At 38.6% G+C, this 27,629-nt stretch overlaps 1 protein-coding gene across 1 annotated transcript; it reads left to right on the forward strand.

Moving 5' to 3' along the window:
* Window positions 1-11,152: 11,152 nt before the first annotated feature.
* LOC115929841 lies at window positions 11,153-27,091 on the forward strand. The gene is made up of 2 exons (XM_030999872.1): window positions 11,153-11,581; window positions 25,192-27,091. Exon 2 carries the CDS (start codon window positions 25,206-25,208, stop codon window positions 26,052-26,054), a length of 849 nt encoding a protein of 282 aa, XP_030855732.1. The 5' UTR covers window positions 11,153-11,581; window positions 25,192-25,205; the 3' UTR covers window positions 26,055-27,091.
* Window positions 27,092-27,629: the final 538 nt, after the last annotated feature.

Below are 27,629 nucleotides of genomic sequence, written 5' to 3' on the forward strand. Positions count from 1 at the left end.
TTGCAAGCTCGTCATTGCCTATAATACACATGTGAAACAAGTCGAACTTTGGACTCAGTTTGCCAAGCGAATTTAAGATTAAAGGTCAAGCACACGAAGGATAAGAAGCATGAATTATCATAGATCACTTCTGCTTGGTTCATTATGTCCATTTCATCCGACCCCCACCGTCATTTTTCCATTTAGTAAAAGCAAACATTTTGCCGAGGTAAGCAAAAACATGAATATTCATGAACGGTCAGACAATACAGCCTTTTAGTACGTAACGTATAGTGAATGGGAATGGGTGATGATCCGTCCAGGAGGTAGAGGTCAGTGGTTGTGCTGGCAATGTTCGAGCGAGCGAAAATGAGACAACCGGAGCAATATGTAATAGGCCCATGGGTGTCGATCTGTAATTGATACCTATTGTTCAGGGGGGTGATCTATTCATTCATCCCCCCTGAACAATATGTTTTACGTAAGGATCGACACCCATGGTAACAGCATAACAATCGGGGCGGATTTTTATACCACATGCTCGTGTATTCCCATATACATCTTTCTCTGTACAGTGCTTGTAACTTTACCAATACTGGGCGAAATATTATAATTCTGTTGATTCCAGAACCTTGCAGTACACACCAATACTTATATGCTAGATGATCAACCTTTTTTGATCGACTCCACTCTGTTTCTTTCACAATGCAATCGCATGACCAGAACTCAACTTTATCTTTAAGAGTTAAGTTTTAGTAAAGCATATATAGTCTATTTTGCTTTATATTACCTGCAATAAAAATGTAAAACATAACAGGGCATAGTATACTGATGATTTATTTGTTAATGTTTTATTTTGCTTTTTGTATTTACCCAATCGCTGGGGAATCAGTATTCTTGTGTAAAAACAACAAGGAAACATACATGTTTAAGTCCCCTTCAGTCCACTTGGTAATTAAAGGCAATCTAAAGTTTGGTATGGGGTCATGAATTTGGTTCAAATGGACATATTGGAAGTATACGCGGTTGAAATCGAGTCTAAAGCGATGACATTTTATATAACAAACTCTTTATGTTGTATAGCTCCCCCTCAAATTCAAGATATTAATTTAGCTTTAAAACATGTTTCTTGACTAAAATTATATACCACAACTGCATATTTTGAGATTGTCATGGTCAGTTACCATTGGATGACCGTATAGGCGCTATTTGATATTCAATTTTTCTCAAAGGCAAAGTGTTTTAGGGGCCAAATTTCTAGTGCTTCTAATACATCCTCAGGGGCATCCAAATATTTCAAAATTTTAAAGAATCGCTATCCGGCCATTTTCAAAATTTCCCAAAACTTTGCATTTATACCTTTAATGACTTACCAAAAGGCACTAGCACATCGACTTGGATTCAAACCGGAGACCACCCGGTTACGCGACCAATCTCTACCACTTAGCCCCACTCTTGTGCCGAAAGAGCACTGCCTGGTTTGCTGAAAAGGGATCTCAGGCATCAACTTTCGTTTACACTAGCATTAAAAACGGGTTACTTTCAGCATCTGATCAAATAGACCAGGAAGGTGAAAAAAAGGAGGCGAAACTCTTGTAATGTATTCAAACGTATTCGTGAGTTCTAAAGCGTAACAATGGGATGTGTAACATTCCACCTGGCTTTGAAGTTCCATGCTCCGAACCGCGCTTCCACTGCGGGGACTTTCGGAAGCCAGGCACCAGTTTTACATGAATTACAAAATATTAAATTACTGGCAAAATTTCAGTGTAAATCAATAACTTTGTATGGGGATATGATTAGGAATAGTGCATTAAACAAATTTTCAAATTAAGTACTCCGTCCTTCCTATAATTTGTGTGCCAGAGTTGGTAAAAGAAAAATGACAAAAACTCAATATTTTAGAATAATGCGTAAATGTGTGCATGTTTAAATGTCCCGTTATTTAATCCATAATTTACAATCTTCAATAACATTAAGTTTGCTAATGCGTGTTTTCGAGTGTTTTTTGTATTTTTGAAGTTATAAAGGGATGACATTACACAAGTTTGTGTTCGCTTGTTCTACTCTTTACACATTCAACAATGGATGAGAAATCATTGCAAGGGACAGCGACCAGTTGTCGTGATACCACGTTCTGATGTAGGAATTCTAAATCCTGAAATTTCATGCGCTCTTTTATCTCACCTCCTGGTCAACATTTGCAGATTAGCGCATAACTTTTCGGCGGCTTGGAGCATGGGGTCAAAGGAGAGCGGCTTGATTCCGGTCCTTCTCTATCACGTCCCTGAATAGACTTACCGTTTACGGAATCCCATACATGGGAAATGATGTCTGGTTTCACTTGATCAGGATTGATGGCCAGGGTAGAGTGTGGTATCCTGATCTTAACAGGTTGGTTGAAGATCATGTTTGGAGGGTCACATCTAATCCCGTAGCAGGCCACCGATTCATCATCTTGGATGTCGACACTTGGAAGATCTCGTAAGAGAGTTAAGGTGATCTTGCACGGGTCACTCTGATGAACAGCCTCTGGAGGAATAAACATTGATACGCAATGGTCTTCTAGTTCAATTTCCTGGCTGGTATTCCTTTCGACTTCAGCAGAGAAGATTGCAGGTGTTGACGGTTCCTCTGTTTTTTTTTAAACAAAAGGAAATGACACGATAATAAAAAAAGATATATTCAAAATAACAAAGTAAATGTGTTTTCATTTTAATCTTGTCCACAATAAAAATTGAATTTATTACCATTTCCAAGGGTTGTGTTTGTAACCGAAACTCTGATATTCCATATAAGTTGTTAATATTTCAATTAGGGCCTATGATAAATCAATAAAAGCATTCTCCACATTACTTCTTTATTTATATGTATCTTTTTAGTTCTCTTTTTTTTTTCATTTGGGGATTCATTCAGCGTTTATCTCTCGTATTTGGACCATTGCTGTAAACCTCAAAGGTGGTCCACATACAGGAATACAAATGAAGTGTTCGTAAGGGGTAAGTGGATGAGTTGTGTGTGCGCATGTAAATTACCCAGACAATTACTTATTAAGTCATTTTGTCTTCCAGATGGTGAACCTAAAATACCACGTTTTAATCATCGCTAAACTTTAATCCGTGACTTAAAGCTTATCTGCCATAGTTTACAGGAGGGATTAGACCGCCCTACAAGGTCACTGGACATGTGGTTATCTCATCAACTCAGCTCTCAGTTAACATAAGAAAAAGAGGATCATGGAGGACCAATGGTCACCGATTAAGCATTGTTTGTTATATAGAGGGCGCAAGTAGCTACACGTAGTGCAGTGGGCCTTTAATGGATAGGAAAATTAATTTTGGGAGCACTTATTGAGCTCTTTTGCTGAGAAAAAAAGCTATTTGCGTTTGAAGGATGTTCTTACCTCGATAAGACCTGATCTCCTTTAAAGAAGGTAACCTGAAATTAAGTATACTTAAAAAGTGGTTAAAGATAAACTTGAGTTCTGGTAAAAAAAAATATAAAAAATTATCACAGAATCAAACAAAACTTACACTGAATGTTCAATATTACAAATAAATGTCAGTTGGCTAACGATTTTGGTAGAAAATGTATACTGGCTGGGTAATGAGCATAGACAAATTAGGAAATCAACTTTAGTAGCCCCGACAGTGTATATTCCCATATACATCTTTCTGTGTGCAGTGCATGTTACTTTACCAAGACTGGGTCAAATTTATTATGATTTTGATGACTCTAGAACCTTGCATTACACACCAATATTTATCTGCTACATGATCAACTTTTTCTGATCCATTCCACACCTATTTTTCACAATGCAATCGCATGACCAGAACTCAACTTTATTTTTAAGTTATTTCTATGCAATTTAAAATACAATTAAAATGAGGCTCTAATCTTAATATTAGGTATAACAAGAAGAAAATAAGTCATACCTTTGCACCTGGTAATGTTTTCAAATATAACCATATAAAATATAAAATATAAAATATAAAATACAACCATATACAGTTAGAATCGTCTAAACAAACGTGGTAGAAAAGGTGAATCGTTTAACTCAATGGAAGGGAAACAGACATAGAGTAGTCGACCTTGTAGGCAGCACCAAACAAATTAAGGGTCATAATAGTCACTTAGAATGTGCAATCTGATTATTCCACTTACATAATCTTCTGTGAAATAAACTATTAAAGTTTACAATAAAGCCATTGGAATTACTATTCTAAAAATTGTATTCCAAGTCTCAAAAAAGTAAGATCTTTTATCAATCTTTTGCCTAAAGAGTGACGGGGACTTTGATAATACTTATGATATGAAAGAATCACCTCGACAAGATCATCTGTTTGACCACTTCATCCTTGGCATATCGGATTGGTAAATTGCCTCTTTTATCCATCACATCTGACTTGGCTCCATTCTTTAGGAGATAAAACACCAAGGCCTTCTCAGGAGATAGTTCGCCCTTGTAATACTCATCACAGATCTATAATAAAACAAACAAATATATTTTTTATTTTCTGAGTACAGTATCGTCCATCAGCAACTGAGGTGGATAAGCATCACGATCAGGGTTTTACCAGGGAGAATGTTATGGAAAGAGGTATCGTCTCGAAAGAATTTCCGAAGGGAAAGACATTCAGGATTAACAACAAGAAATGTAACCCTCTCCAATCCATCAACAGCTGCCCTAATCAAAGCAAATGATCCCCGCTGGCATGTACAAAATTACGAAATGTTACGTATTGCCGTCTCTATTCACTCGGTCGTAAGAAAGCTTGGAAGTCATCCGTGGCACCGCAAAAATGACGTCATGTTCAGTGAAGATATATATATATATATATAGCTAAAACATATAAAGTACAGAATCCACAACATTATGACCAACACAACTTTCTATTGTTGATCAATTGCTTTTTTCTTGCTCGGATAACTAGACTGAAGACATAACTATTTGAATCAGCAAAATCGATCAAGGAATGTAAGGCTCTCATCATCATGATTTTCTCATCTAATTATTGACATTTTCCGAAAATTTCCGAAATTTGTACATGGCTAGGAAGGTAGTTCCAAGGTTTTTCTCCCCAAAGAACTAAATGAAAGTGTGTTCTACGTAAACTCCAAAACTGACCAATATTTGGCCATAATGTAATTTGTTGTTTCAATTCTCGTCGGTCTCGTATCGGTTTCGTTGGTGTTACTCACCTCTCTTAGTGAGTCAGTCTCTTGCATAACTTTCTCGGTGTTATAGCAGAGTTTAATGGCTTTATGGAGACACGTCTGTCCGTCAACTGACTGGATATTGAGATCAGCTCCCTCAGAAACTAACTTCTCAATGGTAGAGGTATGACCGCATTGGATGGCAAGATGGATATCCTTGGGAATTAAGAAAAGAAACGGGGGTGACAGGTGATCAAGTAAAATAAATGATTCGTGTACTTGTAACTTGTCTATTGAGTTTATGAAACAGCAATGAGGTCTAACTGGAGTAATAATAATGTATACATGTTATTGGTAATACACAGGCAGTAAGTCAGCCTCGAGCTGGCCAAGTCGGAAGAAAATAAAGATAAATCGCCACTGCCTGTTTGCTCTAAATTGAACTCAGTACTTCTTATATTACATGCATGTATTGAAAACATAAAGGTATATGCATTTGACAAAGAGTTATTATTCTTTTTTACCTTGGAATTGGAACGGTCCATGAGAAGATCAGCAATTCTTTCGTTCCCAAGGATCAAGGACAGATGTAGAGGTGTCTGGCCGTGAATATCTTCTATGTCGAAACATGCTCCTCCTGTTATAAGGACTTTGACAACATCAAGGTAACCATTCTGGATAGCATGATGCAATGCAGTCCTACCATCATTATCTCCCCTATTCGCCTCAGCTCCTTGACTGATCAGATATTTGGTAATATCAAGATGACCTTCCTGAGTAGCACTGTGTAATGCAGTCCGACCATCATCATCTCCCTTATTCGTCTCAGCTCCTTGACTGATCAGATATTTGGTAATATCAAGATGACCTTCCTGAGTAGCACTGTGTAACGCAGTCCGACCATCATCATCTCCCTTATTCGTCTCAGCTCCTTGAATGATGAGAAATTTGGTGACTTCAAGATGACTACTGAAAGCAGCACTGTGTAATGCAGTCCAACCGTCCTTATTTCCCTTATTCACCTCAGCTCCTTGACTGATCAGATATTTGGTGACATCGAGATGACCATTGAAAGCAGCAGAGTGTAATGCAGTCCAACCATCATTATCTACCTCGTTCACCTCAGCTCTTTGACTGATGAGATATTTTGTGACATCAAGATGACCCTCCTGGGCAGCACTGTGTAATGCAGTCGCACTGTCATTAACTCCTCTATTCACCTCAGCTCCTTGACTGATCAGATATTTGGCGTCATCAAGATGACCATTGAGAGCAGCACAGTGTAATGCAGTCCAACCGTCATTACTTCCCTTATTCACCTCAGCTCCTTGACTGATCAGATACTTGTTGACATCAAGGTGACCATTGAAAGCAGCACTGTTTAATCCTGTCCAACCGTCATTATTTCCCCTATTCACCTCAGCTCCTTGACTTATCAGATATTTGGTGACATCAAGATGGCCTTTCTGAGCAGCACTGTGTAATGCAGTCGAACCGTTATCTTTTCCCTTATTCACTTCAGCTCCTTGGCTGATCAGATATTTGGTGACATCAAGATGACCTTTCTGAGCAGCAATGTGTAATGCAGTGGCACCATCATTAATTCCACTATTTACTTCAGCTCCTTGAATAGTGAGATATTTGGTGACATCAAGATGACCATTCTGAGCAGCACTGTGTAGTGCAGTGCAACCGTCTTTATCTACCTTATTCACCTCACCCTCTTGACTGATCAGATATTTGGTGACATCAAGATGACCATTCTGAGCAGCACTGTGTAGTGCAGTGCAACCATCTTTATCTTCCTTATTCACCTCACCCTCTTGACTGATCAGATATTTGGTGACATCAAGATGACCATTCTGAGCAGCACTGTGTAGTGCAGTCCTACCATCAATAGCTCCCCTATTTGCCTCAGCTCCTTGAATAGTGAGATATTTGGTGACTTTAAGATGACCATTCTGAGCAGCACTGTGTAGTGCAGTGCAACCGTCTTTATCTTCCTTATTCACCTCACCCTCTTGACTGATCAGATATTTGGTGAAATTAAGATGACCATTCTGAGCAGCACTGTGTAGTGCAGTCCTACCATCAATAGCTCCCCTATTTGCCTCAGCTCCTTGAATAGTGAGATATTTGGTGACTTTAAGATGACCATTCTGAGCAGCACTGTGTAGTGCAGTGCAACCGTCTTTATCTTCCTTATTCACCTCACCCTTATGACTGATCAGATATTTGGTGACATCAAGATGACCATTCTGAGCAGCACTGTGTAGTGCAGTGCAACCGTCTTTATTTTCCTTATTCACCTCACCCTCTTGACTGATCAGATATTTGGTGACATCAAGATGACCATTCTGAGCAGCACTGTGTAATGCAGTCCTACCATCAATAGCTCCCCTATTTGCCTCAGCTCCTTGAATAGTGAGATATTTGGTGACTTTAAGATGACCATTCTGAGCAGCACTGTGTAGTGCAGTGCAACCGTCTTTATCTTCCTTATTCACCTCACCCTTATGACTGATCAGATATTTGGTGACATCAAGATGACCATTCTGAGCAGCACTGTGTAGTGCAGTGCAACCGTCTTTATTTTCCTTATTCACCTCACCCTCTTGACTGATCAGATATTTGGTGACATCGAGATGACCATTGAAAGCAGCAGAGTGTAATGCAGTCCAACCATCATTATCTACCTCGTTCACCTCAGCTCTTTGACTGATGAGATATTTTGTGACATCAAGATGACCCTCCTGGGCAGCACTGTGTAATGCAGTCGCACTGTCATTAACTCCTCTATTCACCTCAGCTCCTTGACTGATCAGATATTTGGCGTCATCAAGATGACCATTGAGAGCAGCACAGTGTAATGCAGTCCAACCGTCATTACTTCCCTTATTCACCTCAGCTCCTTGACTGATCAGATACTTGTTGACATCAAGGTGACCATTGAAAGCAGCACTGTTTAATCCTGTCCAACCGTCATTATTTCCCCTATTCACCTCAGCTCCTTGACTTATCAGATATTTGGTGACATCAAGATGGCCTTTCTGAGCAGCACTGTGTAATGCAGTCGAACCGTTATCTTTTCCCTTATTCACTTCAGCTCCTTGGCTGATCAGATATTTGGTGACATCAAGATGACCTTTCTGAGCAGCAATGTGTAATGCAGTGGCACCATCATTAACTCCACTATTTACTTTAGCTCCTTGAATAGTGAGATATTTGGTGACATCAAGATGACCATTCTGAGCAGCACTGTGTAGTGCAGTGCAACCGTCTTTATCTTCCTTATTCACCTCACCCTCTTGACTGATCAGATATTTGGTGACATCAAGATGACCATTCTGAGCAGCACTGTGTAGTGCAGTCCTACCATCAATAGCTCCCCTATTTGCCTCAGCTCCTTGAATAGTGAGATATTTGGTGACATCAAGATGACCATTCTGAGCAGCACTGTGTAGTGCAGTGCAACCGTCTTTATCTTCCTTATTCACCTCACCCTCTTGACTGATCAGATATTTGGTGACATCAAGATGACCATTCTGAGCAGCACTGTGTAATGCAGTCCTACCCTCATCATTTCCCTTATTCACCTCAGCTCCTTGGCTGATGAGATATTTGGTGACATCAAGATGACCATTCTGAGCAGCACTGTGTAGTGCAGCCTTACCATCATTATCTCCCTCATTCACTTTAACTCCTTGACTGATCAGATATTTTGTAGCATCAAGATGACCATTAACTGTGGAAAGGTGCAACGCAGTCTTGCCGTCATTATCTCTAGTATTCACCTCAGCTCCTTGACTGATGAGAAATTTGATGACCGCAAAATGACCATTACTTGCAGCAAAGTGAAATGCAGTCTTACCGTCTTCGTCCACCTTATTCACCTCAACTCCTTCACTGATGAGACATTTGATGACCTCAATATGACCCATGTTTGCAGCACTGTGTATTACAGTCGCACCTTCATTATCTCCCCTATTCACCTTTACTCGTTGACTGATGAGATATTTGGTGACCTCATAAGAATGATTGAAGGCAGCAAAGTGCAATGCATTCCAACCGTGATCATCTCCCTTATTCACCTCAGCACCTTGACTGATCAGATATTTGGTGACATCAAGATGACCATTGACAGCAGCACAGTGTAATGCAGTCGCACCTTCATTATCCCCTTTATTCACCTCAACTCCATGACTGATGAGATATTTGGTGACATCAAGATGACCACGGAAAGCAGCAAGGTGAAATGCAGTCAAACAGGCATTATCTCCCTTATTCAATTCAGCTCCTTGAATGATGAGGTATTTGGTGACATACAAATGACCACTGAAAGCAGCAATGTGCAATGCAGTCGAACCGTCAATATCTCCCTTATTCATCTCTGCTCCTTGAATGACTAGATGTTTGGTAACATCGAGATGACCTTCCTGAGCAGCACTGTGCAATGCAGTCCTGCCATCATTATCCCTTTTGTTCACTTCAACTCCTTGACTGATCAAATAGTTGGTGACATCAAGATGACCCTTGATTGCAGCAATGTGTAATGCAGTCACACCGTTTTTATCTCCCCTATTCACCTCAGCTCCTCGACTCATCAGATATTGCATTATATCAAGTTCACCGTATCTTGCAGCGATGTATAATGCAGAGCAGCCGTCCTTGTCTTCTTTGTCCATACTAGCTCCATGACTGAGTATAACTTTCGTTGCTTTAAAACGTCCGAGTGATGCAGCAAGATGTAAGGGTGTTTGTCCATCTGGAGTCGCCTTCTCCACATCAGCTCCATGATTTATGAGACACTCGATGACATTATCATGGCCATACATGACCGCCATGTGTAATGGGGTGTTTCCATCTTGGTCTGCCTGGTTTATGTTAGAACCCTCTTTTAGCAGTTTGTTAACACTTTTGATTTTACCCCTCAATGCTGCCTCATGAAGCTGTTGATCAATGCCCTCCATATTGGAAGAGGCACCGGCTTACCAGGACATCATTATATAGAACAGTTTCTTGTAATCATCTACTGTTCTCTCAACGCTCTACTTCGAAATTTGTAAGAATCTAAATCTTTTGTAGCAGATGCAGTCTGGTTTCATTGTGCATGTTACAAGCATTTGTATACACTACACTGATTTTCCTTTTCAAATTTAGAATCGCAATGTGCAAATATCATATTTGTCGTTTTCAATGTGATCCAAAGTCCTGTGTAGGTAGCTAAGTATGATGCAAATATTCAACGCAATTCAAATATTAGTCATTCCTATTCCATTATTAGACTTCTCTCTTTCTCTAACATAATACTGTTTGTCTTCTCATGGAGACAAACATTCACACGAAGCTATGTAGAAACATTTTCAATGAGTGAAATAACCTTGCCCCAAAATGTTGAACCGTCTACGTTTTACATGTAATATGACACGATTCGTAATAAAGAAACATAAATTTGCCCCCTTACTAGTAAAATATTACTACAAGATAATCAAAATACCAACTATGCGTGGATGACGCTGATTCAAAAAGTGAAAATGGCTTCCTGGCTAATCTCCTCACAAATAGTCAAACAAAGAATTAAACTTTATCATTCCTCAAAATTGTGTTTAGAATATTTCTATATGTCTTATATCTTTTCAAATTATCTCTCATTATAGTTTGACTTTATTACTTTACCAAACAATTCATGTTTTCTTTTAATCGACTTTTAAATAGCTCTCGTTGTCCATGGTCCTTCGTCCTAGAAGAATATTGATGAACATTTAGTGCATGTTTATCACCCAAACCTACAAATATTTGTACAAATATATTATACGCCTTATTAACGTCTGTAAATACGTATACACTTTCCCAGTATTCTGAGAGTAAACTGTCAAAGAACTTGTCTTTCTCATAATATTTATAGCTTCTGTAATGAATGTTCCTTTAAATTTAGTTTAAAGATATTCACAATTTGTAACCTTTGCCTTGAACAAGACTAGACGCATAGTTCCCGGAACGCCGAAGGCGGCGCTATTCATCGAACACTCCATCGGAACACTGTAAATGCTTTCATTAGGAAAGGACCTGTTGTGAATAAAGAGCTCCAGTTTTGTATGATCACGTTTACCCTTTTTCGCTTTAAATACATGGATACAACACTGAACAGTTTTAATTACATACGACTTCCTTGAAATTAAATGACTCGCAGGTAATTAGGAGAATTTATCTGTTTTTTGTCAAGTTGTCTGATTTGATGACGTCATTGGCGATTTATAAGCCCTTTAAGCCATTGGCTACAAAAGTCATTGGCGATTTTTTTGGCGATTTATAAGCCAAATAATACTTCTCTCACGCATTATTCAATAGCGATTTTCACCGTAGGAAACCACAGGACGCCATCGCATGTATACCCGCCGGACACCAAAATTTGTGAAACATGTCTGCCAAGTAACCTGATGTGTTTGTAAGTAAACTGAAGTTATTTTATTTTATTATTTTTAATCTCACGCACATACAGTACAACATGCAACATGTTCATTATATACCGGTATAAATTAAAATTAATGATGAAATAAAAATTTGTTTGTGACACTGCACCACTCGCACTGCTGAACAACCCTGTGTGTAGATCTAGTGAAACTTAGCAGCACACAACCCATACTAAAAAAAGTCTTAAAAATATGATTATTGTAACAAAAAAAATCTCATTCATGAATTATGTGTCTTTCATTATTATCTTGGCTGTTTGGTTATTTTTTATTCACAAGAGCGCTCAAATCTTCAATCCTGAGCACATTCTTGCAAGGCCCTAGTCTAAGTAACAAGTTAAACACTCCTACTCCTACTCCTAGACCTAGGGGTGCCAATGAGGTGAAACACCACCGTCTTTGACCTCATACTCATAGGTGACAATAGCGCATATACGGGGTGGTGCAATTGAGGAAAGTCGGCACCCGCGGTAACACACAAATGCACACAATGATAACGACAAGGCTCGCCGGCGGTGTGAGTTGTCTTGTGATTTTATGTTTTTTTTTTGCTTTTAATTAAAAACATTTTTGAGTAAAATTAGTTATTGAATATAGCAGTTTATATATCACAAATTTGTATCTCTGAGGTATAAATTTTGATTAAATTCTTGTCAATTTTGTACACTGATGCTTGAAAGTCTGACTACTCTGGCGGTTTTTCTCCACGTTATTGAGGTCCTAATTTCCCCTAAAGTGCCTCTAAATATGGTACTGTAAAAACCATGCTAATAACCTAGAGGGCCTCACAAAAATATGCTCAAAATTAAAGATTTGAGTGCTCTGGTGAACAAAAAACAACATAGCAGCCAAGATTACAATGAAAGACAGATCATTCCATTGTCATTCATTCATGATTTTTTTTTTGGTTACAATAATCATATTTTTAAGATTTTTTTAATATGGGTTGGTTACAATGGGTTTTGGTTACAATAATCATATTTTTAAGATTTTTTTTAATATGGGTGTACATGTTGGTCAGCCAATCCCATCGCAATTTCGCATATGTTGGCGAAACAGCTTCTATAAAGCGCAGACTCCAACAACACAACAGTGGCCATGGTCCAAACTTTACAAATAACCCCCAACTGCGACCCTGGATGTGCTTGGTGCTAGTATACCGATTCCCTGGCAGTGGTCATGACGAGGCCAACATAGATGCCAGGAAATATTTTGAGCACCTCTGGCATGCCCTGAATGCAGACGACCACCTACCAGATACTCAAAAAATCTACACCAATGGAAAAATTGTCTTCAACTGGATGCGTACGAGATACCCAAGCCTTGTATGGGTAAACCTAGGTGACGCGTAGCTACGTTTACCTCGTGTTATTACTTACAATGCTCATGTACACATTTCCAAATATCCAATAATTTCAAATTTGAAGTCACTAGGTGAGAGGATGCATTTCCTTTAGGCAATGCGTCCTCTCACCTCCAAACAACCAGGAACATGGTCATCCCCATCCTTCCAATTTTCAGATTGTCCAAAAAAACATTCCCTCATTCTAGGTACTTTTTAACTACATCATAGCAAGTTTCACTCTACCTCAAAGTCCACTACAACATTCTTCAAAGATAGCTGAAAAACTCAAGTGCAATCGGCCACAAGCCTTTGTTCAAACATACCACTCTTCCCTCGTCTAGTACCAAGTCCCTACTTATATCTACAACACTGCACGACTAATGTGAAGTGCTCATTCACAGCATACATTTGCATTTAACACATATCTCTGCTCTTCTTTAAAAAAAACAAAAAAAAACAGCACTTATGACCACCAAAGAAAGGAGATTTCTCATTGGCATAGGCCTATATTAAACACATTTCCCAATAGATATATTATTACCTTTAAACTTTCTATCAATATCAGGATGGACCCTCACCAATGCAATTCAACTGTCTTCACTTTTGGCCAAATAATCCATCTCATGAAATTTCATAGCCACTTAAATGCCCACACAAATCAGAATTACTGTGCCATAATTGAGCAACAACCTGTCCTGCAACCAAGATGCAAACTAATGCGGTATATTCAAAGCACTTCGTAGGAAACTTAAACACATATCTTCTTATCAGTCCACCAATCTACTTCTCTGCTATACCAATACCCAACCCTAGTTCCGACAGCTCTGGGTATGACATTGTAAGAGTCCTTCAAGTACACTACACAGTACTACAGATAAGTGCTGTGTGTGTTTGTGTGCATTATACCCTTTGCCTGATATACACTATGAACACGACTGACAAAGAAAGCGGACAAAATATATAGTTCCTCAGGTACACAAAGGAACATCCCTTCACTGCTATTATGTAAAAATGTGTAGAACAGGTGTCACATGCATATTCACCTTTTTACATAATAGCAGTGAAGGGATGTTCCTTTGTCTACCTGAGGCGTATCAGGACAATTACCCCCTGGGCAATCACCCCCCGGAAAATTACCCCCCGGAAAACTACCCCCCAAGGACAATTACCCCTGGAAATTTACCCCCCGGAGAATTACCCCCCGAGGACAATTACCCCCCAATGACAATGACCCCCCAAGGACAATTACCCCCCGGAAAATTACCGCCCGAGGACAATTACCCCCCAAGGACAATTACCCCCCGGAAAATTACCCCCCGGAGAATTACCCCCCGAGGACAACTACCCCCGAGGACAATTACCCCCGAGGACAATTATCCCCCGAGAACAATTACCCCCGCGGACAACTCCCCCCGAGGACAATTACCACCCGAGGACAACTACCCCCCGAGGACAATTACCCCCCCTCGAAACACCATTACCGCGGCCCGAGGACAATCACACCCAGGGAATTTGTAACACTGTGACGTATAATGCGAGCTCCTCTTCAAATTGCTATTTAGAGAAAATGTCATGAACTTTCATTTTCTTAGTTATTTATGACGTAATAGATTTGTTTCGTACAGGGGTTGTGTATAAATTATATTTATATTCGTAGCTCACATTCAAAGCCCTCGTACCCATCTGCCAAATCTTTTTGCTTGACGTACATGTATCCTCCTAGGAGGAGATTTCACCCACCCCTCTCGCTCTGTATCCATTCCACCTTTGTGAAGTTTGACTTAATATGCCACGTGTATTGAATCAAATTCAATTGCCAGAAGACGCATGTATCAAATCGAATTTAATTGCCAGAAGACGCATGTATCAAATCAAAGTACGGAATTTACATTTCTTAGAAATTTAACAATAAATTGCGCGCAGATGAGTACGCGTTAATATAGCTAGTCTCCCCAAAAATAGCCCAACAAAGAAATTAGGATGTAAGATATCATTATTTATGCATCCTCTGTAACTTTTCTAATCAGCTGATCGTATATTTGTCTTTGTATGTATAATGGGCCCTCATCCATGATCTATTCCAAAATTAAGGTTCTCTTCATGTTTATAAATGTAATGTAATATATATATATATATATATATATATATTTCTGTTGTCATGGTGAACTAAAATATGTTTTCTTGTACTGTAATTTATTTTGAAATAAAAATTGCCTTCAAGTTAAATATATGGTATGTACGGTGCCATATTAAAAGAAAATAAGTATCCGCACTTGGGTACATTCATCTCAATGATTTTGTAATTCCAGAGCAGCGTTTTTTCAACTGGGGTGCCGCAAGAGAATGTTAGTTTCGTGACAATTTTTTTTGGCAAACGTTGATTTTGTGAAAAACAAATATCAGAGACGGGTAGAGTATTTATTTTCATGAGAAAATAAAATGTAAACAAATAATAAAATGTCTTTCTTCCTCGCTCGCTGACAATATTTTGCGAATATATATCTTTTATTTCGACATTACATTGTTACCACACTCATCACAATTATAAACATGATGAATCAAGGCAACGAGAGGCCCGAATATCCTCATATTCGTGCAACAAGGTCATGACCGAATATTTCACTTTATATTCGTGTACATTCGGCGGTGAGGCGCCCGCATACCTTTAATCTGTGCTAGTGTGTTGATTACAACATTATGTTTTACCATTTTGAAAATGTCTTGTCCTTGTTTTTCTTGCTCGTTCACTAAATCAAGAAACAAATGTGCCCATACGTGTGTACATAGCACTTGACGAGTGCCAGAGTGATGCAAAATAAATAGTTTGTGAAGAATTTAAGATTGGGCGAAACTTTTCATTTCTTAAGAGGGCATCGTGTCGAACAAAAAGTTGAAATAACGCTGCACAAGAGAAATCCTTCGTAGAAAACAGTAACCACAGTGTTGTTGCATACATTATAGCTAAAGAAAAATGTGTAGTAATGAGGAAGATCACGCGCAAGTATTTGGACGAATGTGGGTTCATGCACGGGATTTTATGGGCTCGTAGCCTTCACAGCATCTCTCAACGTGTCAGATCGTCTTTTGCTATTGAATCCTGATTGTCCCCCGGGGGGGGGGGGAATTGTCCTCGGGGGCGGGTAATTGTCCTCGTGGGGTAATTCCTCATGGGGTAGTTTTCCGGGGGGTAATTGTCCTCGGGGGTAATTCTCCGGGGGGGGGGTAATTTTCCGGGGGGTAGTTGTCCTCGGGGGTAATTCTCCGGGGGGGGGGGGTAATTTTCCGGGGGGTAATTGTCCTCGGGGGGTAATTCTCCGGGGGGTAATTATCCGGGGGGTAATTGTCCTTGGGGTAATTGTCCTCGGGGGTAATTCTCCGGGGGGTAATTTTCCGGGGGGTAATTGTCCTTAGGGGGTTATTGTCCTCGGGGGGGTAATTCTCCGGGGGGTAATTCTCCGAGGGGTAATTGTCCTTGGGGGGTAGTTTTCCGGGGTAACTTTCCGGGGGGGGGATTGCCCAGGGGGTAATTGTCCTAGAACCTACCTGAGGAACTGTATATTTTGTCCGCTTTCTTTGTCCGTTATATTCATAGTGATAGCAGTGCACTTGTACATAGACTAGATAGATAGACATGCTAGATGGTGGTAGCTGGAAAATGAGTAGCTGGTTGTTTGTGGAAGAATCTTCTCTAATTTATTGCATCCTTGGGTGTTTTAATGCAGAAGAAGCAGAATAAGGAGACAAAGAGGTTAGTTATTCCTTTGAATGTACTATTTTGTGATGAGTTTCTATTAATATTGTGTGTGTGTGCCACACCTTTCAGTGAATTAATTTGTGTACAATAGTTGTTAATATACAGTGTTACTGTAGAACTTAGAAAGTATTTCATAGCTGAGTCAGGTTTATTTATATTATTGAAAATGCAAGTGGAATAATGTGAGGTTTACCTTGGTAATCTGTTTTATGTTGAATTGTTAGAATACTTTAATACAAAGGGAAAGTGTGTATGGAAATTGTATTGATAGATGTAGGTCACCAGTGTGCCTGGCAGAAATAGGCATTTCATTGTTGTGATAATGCAGGATTTACTATTGGTTTGAGTTTAAGAATTTGCTCTTCATTGATAACTTGTAGAACCTTGTCTACTATCAAGGAAAATTTATACTTTGCCCTTTTCAATATTCATGGTTTAAGTAACGAATAGTTATAGAACTGGACATTTATACATGTATCTTCGCTTGTTTATTAATTGCATTTATTACGTTCTTGTTACAGTTTTCACGGAATGATAGAAGGAATGAGCCAAACGAAGGAATGGTTCCTGAAAGATTGGAAAGAAAAATATTATTTTTTTATGCGGCACAGATTGGGTTTTTTTTAATTTAAAGGGGTCTTGATTTACAGACTTATAGTTGTGGTGTGCGTACTAGCAGTAGAGGTCTATTTTTAATAGTGTTACATGTAATCCACTACCGTATGGAAAATCATTACATCAACAATTAAAATTCAATTGGAAATCTGAAGAGGAGGCAGCACGTCAATAAGGAGAACATCACAATAATTAGTCAATAAAACTTAATTAACTTAAACGAAGAGGAATGTTATCTAAACACATAGTTCGCGATGGATATTCAAACTTCTTCGCAGCGCTAATGCGCTAGCGAACATGCCTGGTCTCACGTACGTGCAGACACTATTCAGAAGGGAAAGAACGTACTTCCCATAGGCTCAACACGCACCATGCCCCAATCTGTGCCGCATAAAAAAATAACGCTTCCCGTAAACACCTTGTCAGACTTTATTATTGCACAACTACAGTTTATTGACCACAACTACAACTACAGCTTCCATATCGTAACTTTCCCTGTGGTTATGATTTAATACATTTAACTTTAAAAAAAGCAAAAATAGGGAAATAGTCTGAAATGTCAGTTACAATAAACCGTTTCGTAGTTAGCACATGGGTCAAATGACCCCAAATATCCACAGATCTTTTACTCATGGAGAAGTCCCACTTTGCTTATTTTAGAATAATCAATGCCAAAGTCATGTATGAGCTTCATGAAAAGCTTTTGTTTGCCCTGTTAGTTATAGCAATGAGACCGGGGACGGCCATAGGTTTTGTACAAGAATTTTTTCATACTATTTCTAATTGACTCGTGTACATAAGCTTTGAAAAAACGGACTTTATAACACGCGTGTCTATGGGGTTTTGATTTTTTGAATTTAGATAGGGATTTTGCATTTTGGATTTGTAATTTTTTTCAATAAAAACTGACAATAGGATTTTGACTTTATGAATTTTACATTAGAGATTTTTCGTTTTTGACTTAGTTTTTTTGCGAGCAAAAAGTGACTTACAACACGTGTTTCTATGCGAATTTTGACATTTTGAATTTTACTTAAAGATTTTTAGGAATTATTAACGTTTAGAATAGTGGATAGGTATTTTCTTTTTGGAACTGACTTTTAACTTGCGTGTCTATGGAATTTTGACTCTTTGACTTTCAGGCATTCTGTGCCAGAATGTGTACAGTGTCCGTGTATGAGGGCGTGTACGGTTATATTGTGCGTGTGTGTAAGAGGTGTGTATTGGGATGTGTCACGTGTGCGTGTGCGTGTGCGTGCGTGTGTATGTGTGTGTGTGTGTCTCTCTCTCTCCTTCTCTCTCTCTCTCTCTCTCTCTCATTTTTCTCTCACATGCTTATTATTTATTCCTGTCCCTCTATCTTAATATACAACCCAACGTTTTTTAACCGACTCATTCAGCTCGTTTTTCTTCCTTTCTTCCTTTTACCTCATCACCTACTCTCTCCATCATGAATGCTTTAAAAGTTGTATACAAATTGTTCCACCGTTTATTTTTCCTGCATTTTCTTTTCTTTCCTTGCTTTACAATGGTGCGTATAGTTTCTATTTGCTTTTCCGTGTCTTCTTCCTTTTCATCTTTCAAGTGCCTCCTGCCGTACCGTGCATATCCTCTTGATGCGCATTATGAAATGTCGTTCTGTTTATTCAGTGCGCCAGTAGGATATCTTGAACTGATGAAAGTGCGGGATACACATTGAAAGAATGATCGCATTGTCATTTGTCAGTGCTCCCGGTGTTCATGAAGAAAACCCCCTTTTAGGTGATTTTTTTCTCCCTTTTTTTCTTCTTATTTCATGTTTATGCTTGTCAAAGATTTTTCGGATTTGTGTCCACAGCCATGGCAGAAAATCCCGGTACTGCCATTGAATTTATATAATGTTTCGTAAGAGAAAGAGAGAGAGAGAGGGAATCAGAGAGGCTAGATATTAAAAGAGAAAGAAAGAGAGAAAGAGAGAAAGAGATAATAAAACAATGCTTGAAGCAATACGACTGCATGACGGCGGCATCACATTTTTTCCATTCTTTCTTCCACTCTTTCTCCCCCCCCCCCACCTTTGTGGTGGGGGGGGGGGGGGAGGAGGAGGGGGGGCAAGGGGTGAATGGGGGCTATTCTATGTATCTTTCAACTCGATCTTCAGTAATAAAGAATTCCATTTGTCATTCATTTCCAATATATTTTTCAATTTTCATAATCTATGATATAATATTCTTTTCTCTCCCCAGCATCAGTTAAAAAAAAAAATCCTCGAAATCTCGTTGATACTCCTGGGAAAATGAAGTCGCCTGTCGCCCTCTTCGTCGTATCCTCTGGGATGCCGTTTCTATGGAGATAGAGTCACGAGTAGAACCATAGAGTGCACGGATTCCAGCGACCCAGAATACATTGCCATTAAACATGCGGCACATATTGAGATGGAATGTTAATGTATTCTATGTAGCATAAATGTGAAGAGAATGAAAGCAGAAGATATGATAACATGTGCGTATTCATTGCTCAAACCGGAATTATTATTACAAATTATCATTGTTACAGTAAATTTTACCTTTACTCTGTTTCATGTTTCTTTCTTTTTTATTCCTCTTTAGTCTAATAATTTCTAATAGTGTTAGCTTCATCATTATTTCAAATATTATCTCTCTCTCTCTCTCTCTCTCTCTCCCTCTATCATGTATCTGTCTGTCTGTCTCTCTCTCTCTCTCTCTTTCTCTCAATTCCTCCCTCACTCTATCTCTCTCTCTCTCTCTATCTTTCTCTTTCCCAATAATAATGAATACAAATATTTAGTTATATCGCCTATATAGCTAGAGGACGAGAGACGGACAGTGCCGTCTCCCTACCCACCATCCTGCCATAACGAAGTAGTATGATTCTTGCGGTGATACATGCACTATACATTATAGAATGGAGGTCGCGGAGCAAAATGACGAAATCGCAATTTCCGTTAACCTTTAGCAGTTACTAATGGAATTATATACCACCTTGATTGCCGACTACGCAACAATGAGCACGGAATCCTTTTACAAAATCGGTCCAATTTCCGACGTAGTCACATACACAAGAAATATACAGGTGACCTTTGCTAGCCCTGATAGATAATTATGTTAATGATGTAAACGCTTGTATCGATTAGCCGGTTCCTCTTTATCAATTATCAGGACTTCCAAAAATAACTACGGAATCTTTATTCTCTGCAATCAGTTCTGAATGTCGACATTTTGTATTTTAAAGTTACACTAAAACGAGATTCCTATTAAAAATCAAGTCGGGTATTTCAGTGTTTCAAGCACTTGAAGAAAACAATATGTTTTAAGAAGTGATCGCAAAGATATAACCAATTTTGTTTTTACTGAATCTAATCTCTTCCTAGTGCACTTACACTTAGCTTATGTAGCAGTTCTCGTAATAACTCGATTAAATAAATAACTCTGTTTAACTTAATCTGATAGCACATTAATAACTTAAAAGATTTTCGCCTTAAATTCATTCTAAATTTTCAATAATGATCCAAAATATGAATCGTTTCATAGACCAACAAAATGTCAATGATATGACAAGCATTTGCTGAAATGTTTAGGTTTACTGTTATTTTAAGTATTTTAAATATTTTAAGTAATATTATTTCAGAAACCACCAAATATCACAATTATTTCCTCGTCAACAGTGCTCTTATCCAGCCGTTGTAAACAAGCCATTAGCTATATAATCTCCCTTATATAGGATACCTGATATGGGCTTCGTTTAGTATCATGGCAATATACACGAAACACGATGCATGAAGCCTTACAAGAGTCTTAACTGATGTCTTGTGAAAGGAGCTCCTAAACAGTTAAAAGAAAAGTTTGTTTTTGTAGACGAAGATCTGCATCTACGTTATTGAAAGTAAACGCCGAGACATTGTTGTTTAAAAAAAAAAAAAAAATGTATTTTATGGTTAGGAATGTAACTTTTTCACTATGGTGTTTGACGCAACAAGAATGGTTACATTTGAAGGACAGATAATAATTATCTTTCTGAATATCACAGAGAGACACGATCTAAAATCTGAACGTAATTAGACTTGTCAATCGACTTGTAACAGACGATACTGGGCCCAAGAATTCGAATATTTTGTTTTATTCTAGTTTTATTCGAAATAATAGAGCAGGTATAGAAATGGCCTCTGCATCAAGTTGCATTATACGAGAACCATGATGTTATTCATTGATCCTAATCAACACTAATCTTGGACTATACAGATGCAAGGGTCGTGCGTTTGAGTGTCGACGCTGAATTAAATGTCGATTGGTAATAGAATTTTTGACACTCTCGACTAAGATGTAGTAAGTAGATTATACTACTATTTGTAAAATTCACTAGTCGCTGATGGAAAATAAATCCCAATCTTGAAGAATTGTAAGTAATCTTGAAAACAACAACTCAACCCAACCACAGTCTCTTTCGCTCAGAACAATGAGCAATAAAAGCACGTAGATAATTAGCAAGATGCATCTAAGAAGTCGCCATCGAAATATGATATGATGACGACATGTTCTGCGCCGTGAAAGTTTGTTTGCATGAGCATTACGAAGTGGCACCTCTGTCTCTGCTCTTTGAATGCAAATTATGAACACTGCGATATCAAGGATGAATAATGAACATCTAATACATATTTTTCGCAGTTTTTGTGTGATCTCTTGCAGTAGGATCTCATTGGATTTCCTTGTATATTAAAGTCATGGCGGTATGAAAAGTGGTAATATAATACCGCAGTCAGGTTTTCAGGTAAAGCTTAACCGTTAGCTCCTACCATGTAGGCACATGTTTGAAAGACATGCGCCACAACCATCAAGTAAACATAAAAACGGGCGGTAGAGCTACAAAACAGCCATGCTACCGCCAAATTAGAACCCACATGTATTTAAAATTTGCTGTATCCGCCACATAAGGTCATGCAATTTGTATTTGTTTTAGATGCCAAGTAGGTCCAGAGCAGTAGGGCTGACCTTACGTGAAGAATTTGTAAACCTTTTGAACCTCTCGCCATATACCTTACATCACACGCATGACTGTCAGTGAGAATCCCCACAAAAAGAGAAAGAGTAAACCCATCATTTAGTAGATGCGCATTTAGAAGTTAAACCTTGTATGACCTTGAATTTTTTTTTCAATATCAAGAGTAACAAATATTCTGTCTAATGATACCTTATTCATCATTCTGCTGTCACGAATGACTGGGCCGGAGCCTTTTCGATTATTGTTGTCAAAATCAAATTGTACCAAGAGTTAGCACCATAAGCATGTGAAATGGTGAAATGGACAAATGAACAGAGAGATTTAAGATATCATGAAGCAAGAAGTTAGTAGACTGTTTAAAATAATTCAAGGTAAGAATGTAGATTGAAACTAGGTCATGTGGAAGCTTAGATACTCTGGATCTTTATAAACGATGAAACATTGAATCATGAAACAGAGTTTAACCAAAGTAACACATGAATAGATTATGGCCTCACCCACATTTGGCGCATCAGGCCAAACTTGGTACGAGGAGGTTTTGATTCGACAACTAATGGTCGTTATTTTCCCACTTAAAGACATTTTCAAGCGCTTTCGTTTTGAGGGAGGTCCTAAATTAGTATTATCTTTCAAATGCCGTCGAAATTTAACATTTTCATTTATTTTGGCCTTCTAATGGGACATATTACCTTTAAGAGGGGATTGATCTCCATTAATTCCCTCTTATAGTGCATGTGCCTTTCGTTTAATTCGTAAATGACCAATACAATCCCTGTAGTGATGAGTGTACGTTAACATTCTGTACCTCATGAACATAAACCCTTCCTGTATCTCACCGGAATCTTGTAGAAGCCATGTTTATACGGGATAGGGTAATCTATATCATGAAAGTTGTTTAAGAGGGCAATGGTTTCTATTTATTCCCTTTTATAGTGGGCCATTCTATGTAATTCATATGACCACTTCAATCATTCACGAATGTACTTTATGAGCCTTATCCGCGTTAAACCCTTCCTGTATCTCACCGGAATCTTGTCATAGAAAGCATGGTTAAACGGAATATGGTAATTCAAGAAGTAAATAAGAGCTGTTTAAACGGACATTGATTTAGTAATAATTATCAGTTCCCTCTTATAGTGGGCCTTTCTATTTAATTCGCAAATGACCTCTACAATCCGACAGTGATGGATATACGTTAGAATTCTGTACCTCATCAGCATAAACCCTTCCTGCACCTCACAGGATTTCGGTATATATAGAGGCCATGGTCATACGGGATATGGTAATCTATATGAGAGCTGTTTAAAAGAGGTTTGATTACTCCCCTTTTATAGTGGGCCATTCTATGTAATTCATATATGACTACTTCAATCAGTCATGAATATACTTGAACGGTATGTGCCTTATCAGTGTAAACCCTTCCTGTACCTCACTGAAAGGCGTGGTTATAAAAGGGAAAGGGCAATCTAAGAAGTGTATAATACGAGAGCTCTTTAAGAGGGCCTTTCTCTTAATTCCCTTTTAGTGGTTGCCTAATGGCGTATCATCCTTCCAAAACCGACATCCGATAGATGTATGTATTGATTGTTGATTGATTTCTAAATAGGTTTGCTTGATCGACTCCTTCAGAGTAATTGCTTGCCGTGCGTTCTCCCTGCATGTATCAATGTGGTATGCATGCATGATTACAAGGACTACCTGAACATCATGAGACAATAGGCAATTTTCGTAATGTAATCAAATTGAATGCATAAATCTTTGTTAAGTGCCATGTATACAAATTATTTCATTTTGTGGAGTTAATTATTTACTCTTCTATTTGGCTACAAGATGACCAAGATTAAGAAAAAAGGTATTGCCCACCTATATGGTTGCCCGAATATTTTGTTTATATTATATTCCTTAATGTTAGGTACTAGTATTTCAAACTTCAATATTTCAAGTGCAGTCGAAAAACCCGCTAATGGAATACTAACAATTCACTAACCAAATACTCAACCATTCATTAATAAAAAATAATGCATAATAAAACACTAATGATTTACTAATCGTACGATTATTCTGGAATAGGCGCAGTGGTATATTAATCATTCGCAAATAGCTGATTGAAAACGAATGTGTTGATCGTTAGCCTAGAAAGCATTTTATATTTATTTTGCGAGTTAGACCTTGATAAAACTAGACTTGTTGTGCTTTCATTGTGGCCTAGATTTAACCCATCTCTGCAATTGTAATTTCTGTCATCATATTCAAAAGACCCCCCCCCCCACTCTTATTCTCTCCCTCTCTCTCTCTCTCTCTCTCTCCCCTCTCTTTCGTTCGCTCTTCCTCCTATTGCAGTTTATTTGTCTGTCTCTGTGCCTCTATGACCTCCTTCTGTTTTTAATTAGTTTGAGGCCGTAATGATTATTCACATTATTGTCTTCGTCTAGATTGCATTAGCATAATTTTCCATACTTCAAATATGAACTTATTATCACAAAATGTAATATGATTTTTTTTTAAACACAACATGGTATTAAAAGAAATAGTAGAACAATACTTAAAAGACAAATGAGTACATTGCATCAACAAGTATTATTTTCTTTGTGTTTCTTCGCTGTCGTGTTCAGGTTGACTGAATGGGCGAGTGTAAATAAATTGTCTTTTTCATTGTGTGTCGTAAAAGTGTTGCTTTCAGTGATAACCCTGCGGATTCAGGGAATTTCCCTGATTTTATCCTCGCCAAGCATAACAACAAATGCTAAGAGGAAGTATGTCGCCTGTCACGTCTCCCCTATTCCCGGGGAGCTAAAACAAAAATAAATTAGATGGTTACTCAGTCCCCAAACTTCCACAATTTCTTGTTTACAATTCTTACCTGCGTTCACTTTCAGGTGAAGATCCGAATATGGATGAGAGAAGGCCTGCTCCGTTGGGATCTATGCGAACCGAGCTACTTCAAAACACCCCACAGCATTCAGGTACGGCCGCGTGTGTAGACAGGAGTGCAGCAGCAAATGCAGCACCCTGTTACCCTCCTCATAATTTCGGGTTTGATGTCGAGAAATACCTTGTCCAAACGTCCAGCCCTGGCCAACTGGACACTCAAGCTCGTACGAAAGACTGGGTTATAAACTCTGCACCTGTACCGAAGAAAACGTCTTCCACCTTCCAAGGATCACCGGCAAAGGTCCGATTCATCGGCGACGAGGTAGATGGAACGGAGGTCGTGTTCGCATGTCCTGCCCCAGTGACGCCGTCCAACACAGGCTCAAAGGTGAAACCGATGAACGTATCAAGGCGAAAGGCCGCCATGCTGAAAGACATCGGAAAGAGCCATTCCTGTGAAGGAATCTGCATGGAAACGAAGATTCCTTGCGAAACGATATTACCAGAGGTTGATGACGTCGCCGCGAGACCGCATGGACGATGTCGACGCGTCAACAGTCTTGAACGCGCCGTTGAGGAGCTGCAGGACGAACTCAGAGATACTCGAGAGGAAATGGCGCGCGCCAAAGCCGACATCACTGACATTCAAGACATGATGAGGTTATGCTGGGCTCGCGGTGGAGGTGCCGTGATCAGTGATCGCGGTGCTGCCTCAGAAGCACCAATGATAGGCCAACGATACATCATTAGTCCTCTGCCTAGTGACGTACTTACTAACCCATTCGAATCAAGAAGGTATTCCACTCCGTTTCAGATAGATCGTAGTAAAGAAGTACCTCAAAGCGATGCCGAATGCATGTCAGAATAAGATTCTTAAACGATGATAGTCTTCCCTTGTCACATCATGAGATTGGAAAGCGAAAACCATGGCAACTACATGTTCTCGGAAAACAATAATTCGGGAAATCACTTTGAACCTTGGTTGCTTTCTTGCACGAAACATTTCAAGCTCAATCATTTCCTAACGAGGGCTGGTCAAGGACGTATAACATCTAACATGACGATTGTTATTTTTGTCATATTCCTAATGAACTGTAATGAACTGTAGTTAATGGCAATGTTCTTATTAATATAAAACAACTTTAATAACTCGATAAATTAAAAAGACAAAACATTTCTTATATTTACTGGATTTTCTATAATTTTTATATTGAAATTAGAATAAGATAACAGTGTTGTATGCTTGACTGGTGATGGAAGGTTTAAATTATGAAGGGTATAATGAAAGATTTTTTGTTGTTGTTGTTGTTGTTGTTGGAGTCCAAGAGAATCGATAATTTTGTTGGGGTTGAGACGGAGAATCGTTTTTCGTTTGAAATTTCGAGCGACATGCTTGTACATGTAGGTGGAGTTTGTATAGTATCTCAGAAACTATAAAGTTGGTCAAGTCCATATAGTTAGAGTGAAGGGTAATAGCGACTAGGAATTGAAACTCTGTAATGAACGGTGAGAAGGTAATTAAAAGCGTGATATTGATCGTATTTAGAAGATAGCAAAATAATTTTAAGGTAGCGGTTCTCATTTGCTTTCACGGAGATAATCTTCTTCACTGATAGAGTGACCCAAAACGTTATTTCCGGCATGGTGAGTTAATTTTTTACTATGGATCGGTGACGATGCTTATACTGCTTGTAATGTTTCTTCTCTATATGTTCAAATAACCAAGAAGTATTCTTGATAATATATATTTTATCATATATATAGAGAGATTTATTATGTTATCGTGAAATGTAAATTTGCATTATGACTATGTGGACATTTTGTCAGATTGTGTTGTACATATCTTTTAACTTGAACTATAAATGTAAATACAGAGAGATTAAAGTGAAGGTTTTCAAATAAAAAGTGTTGTGAAGAATATGAGCTTGAGGTAGAAAGATGGGGGAGGAGAAGAAGTAGAGAGATAGCAATTGAGAGTAGGAGAGGAGAAAAGATACTGAAAAGGAGAGAGGGAGAGAGTGTGCATGAGGGGGGGGGGGGAGAGAGAGATGAAGCTATATGATTGCAATATCACCAAGCCGCCGGGTTATTATACCCCAGATCCGAGATAAACGATATTATGACATGGCATATATTAGAAAGAATCAGAATATCAAGGTAAAGGATTAAAACAAAAATATACAGGTTTTTAGGGTGACAATAATTTAAGCAAAGCAAGCTAGCAGAATCTTCTCTATTATTTCCGTTATTTTCTTTCTCTCTATCTCTCTCTCTCTCTCTCTCTCTCTCTCTCACCCATTCAACGAAGGTGGGGTGTGCATTGTGCCATCCCCTATAACCAGGGACGTTAGGGGTGTCTTTCAAAGTAGGGGGGCACCAAAAAAGGGCACTTTCTGGAGAAAAAAAAGGACACCTACAAATGGAAACCTCAAAGCGAACATGT

Source organism: Strongylocentrotus purpuratus, unplaced genomic scaffold, assembly GCF_000002235.5.
Source record: "Strongylocentrotus purpuratus isolate Spur 01 unplaced genomic scaffold, Spur_5.0 spur5_scaffold_6, whole genome shotgun sequence".
NCBI classification, from domain to species: domain Eukaryota; kingdom Metazoa; phylum Echinodermata; class Echinoidea; order Camarodonta; family Strongylocentrotidae; genus Strongylocentrotus; species Strongylocentrotus purpuratus.

Bases quoted from the DNA above. Each gene is read 5' to 3' on its own strand.
- LOC115929841 (XM_030999872.1), top strand. From the start codon at position 25,206: ATGGATGAGAGAAGGCCTGCTCCGTTGGGATCTATGCGAACCGAGCTA.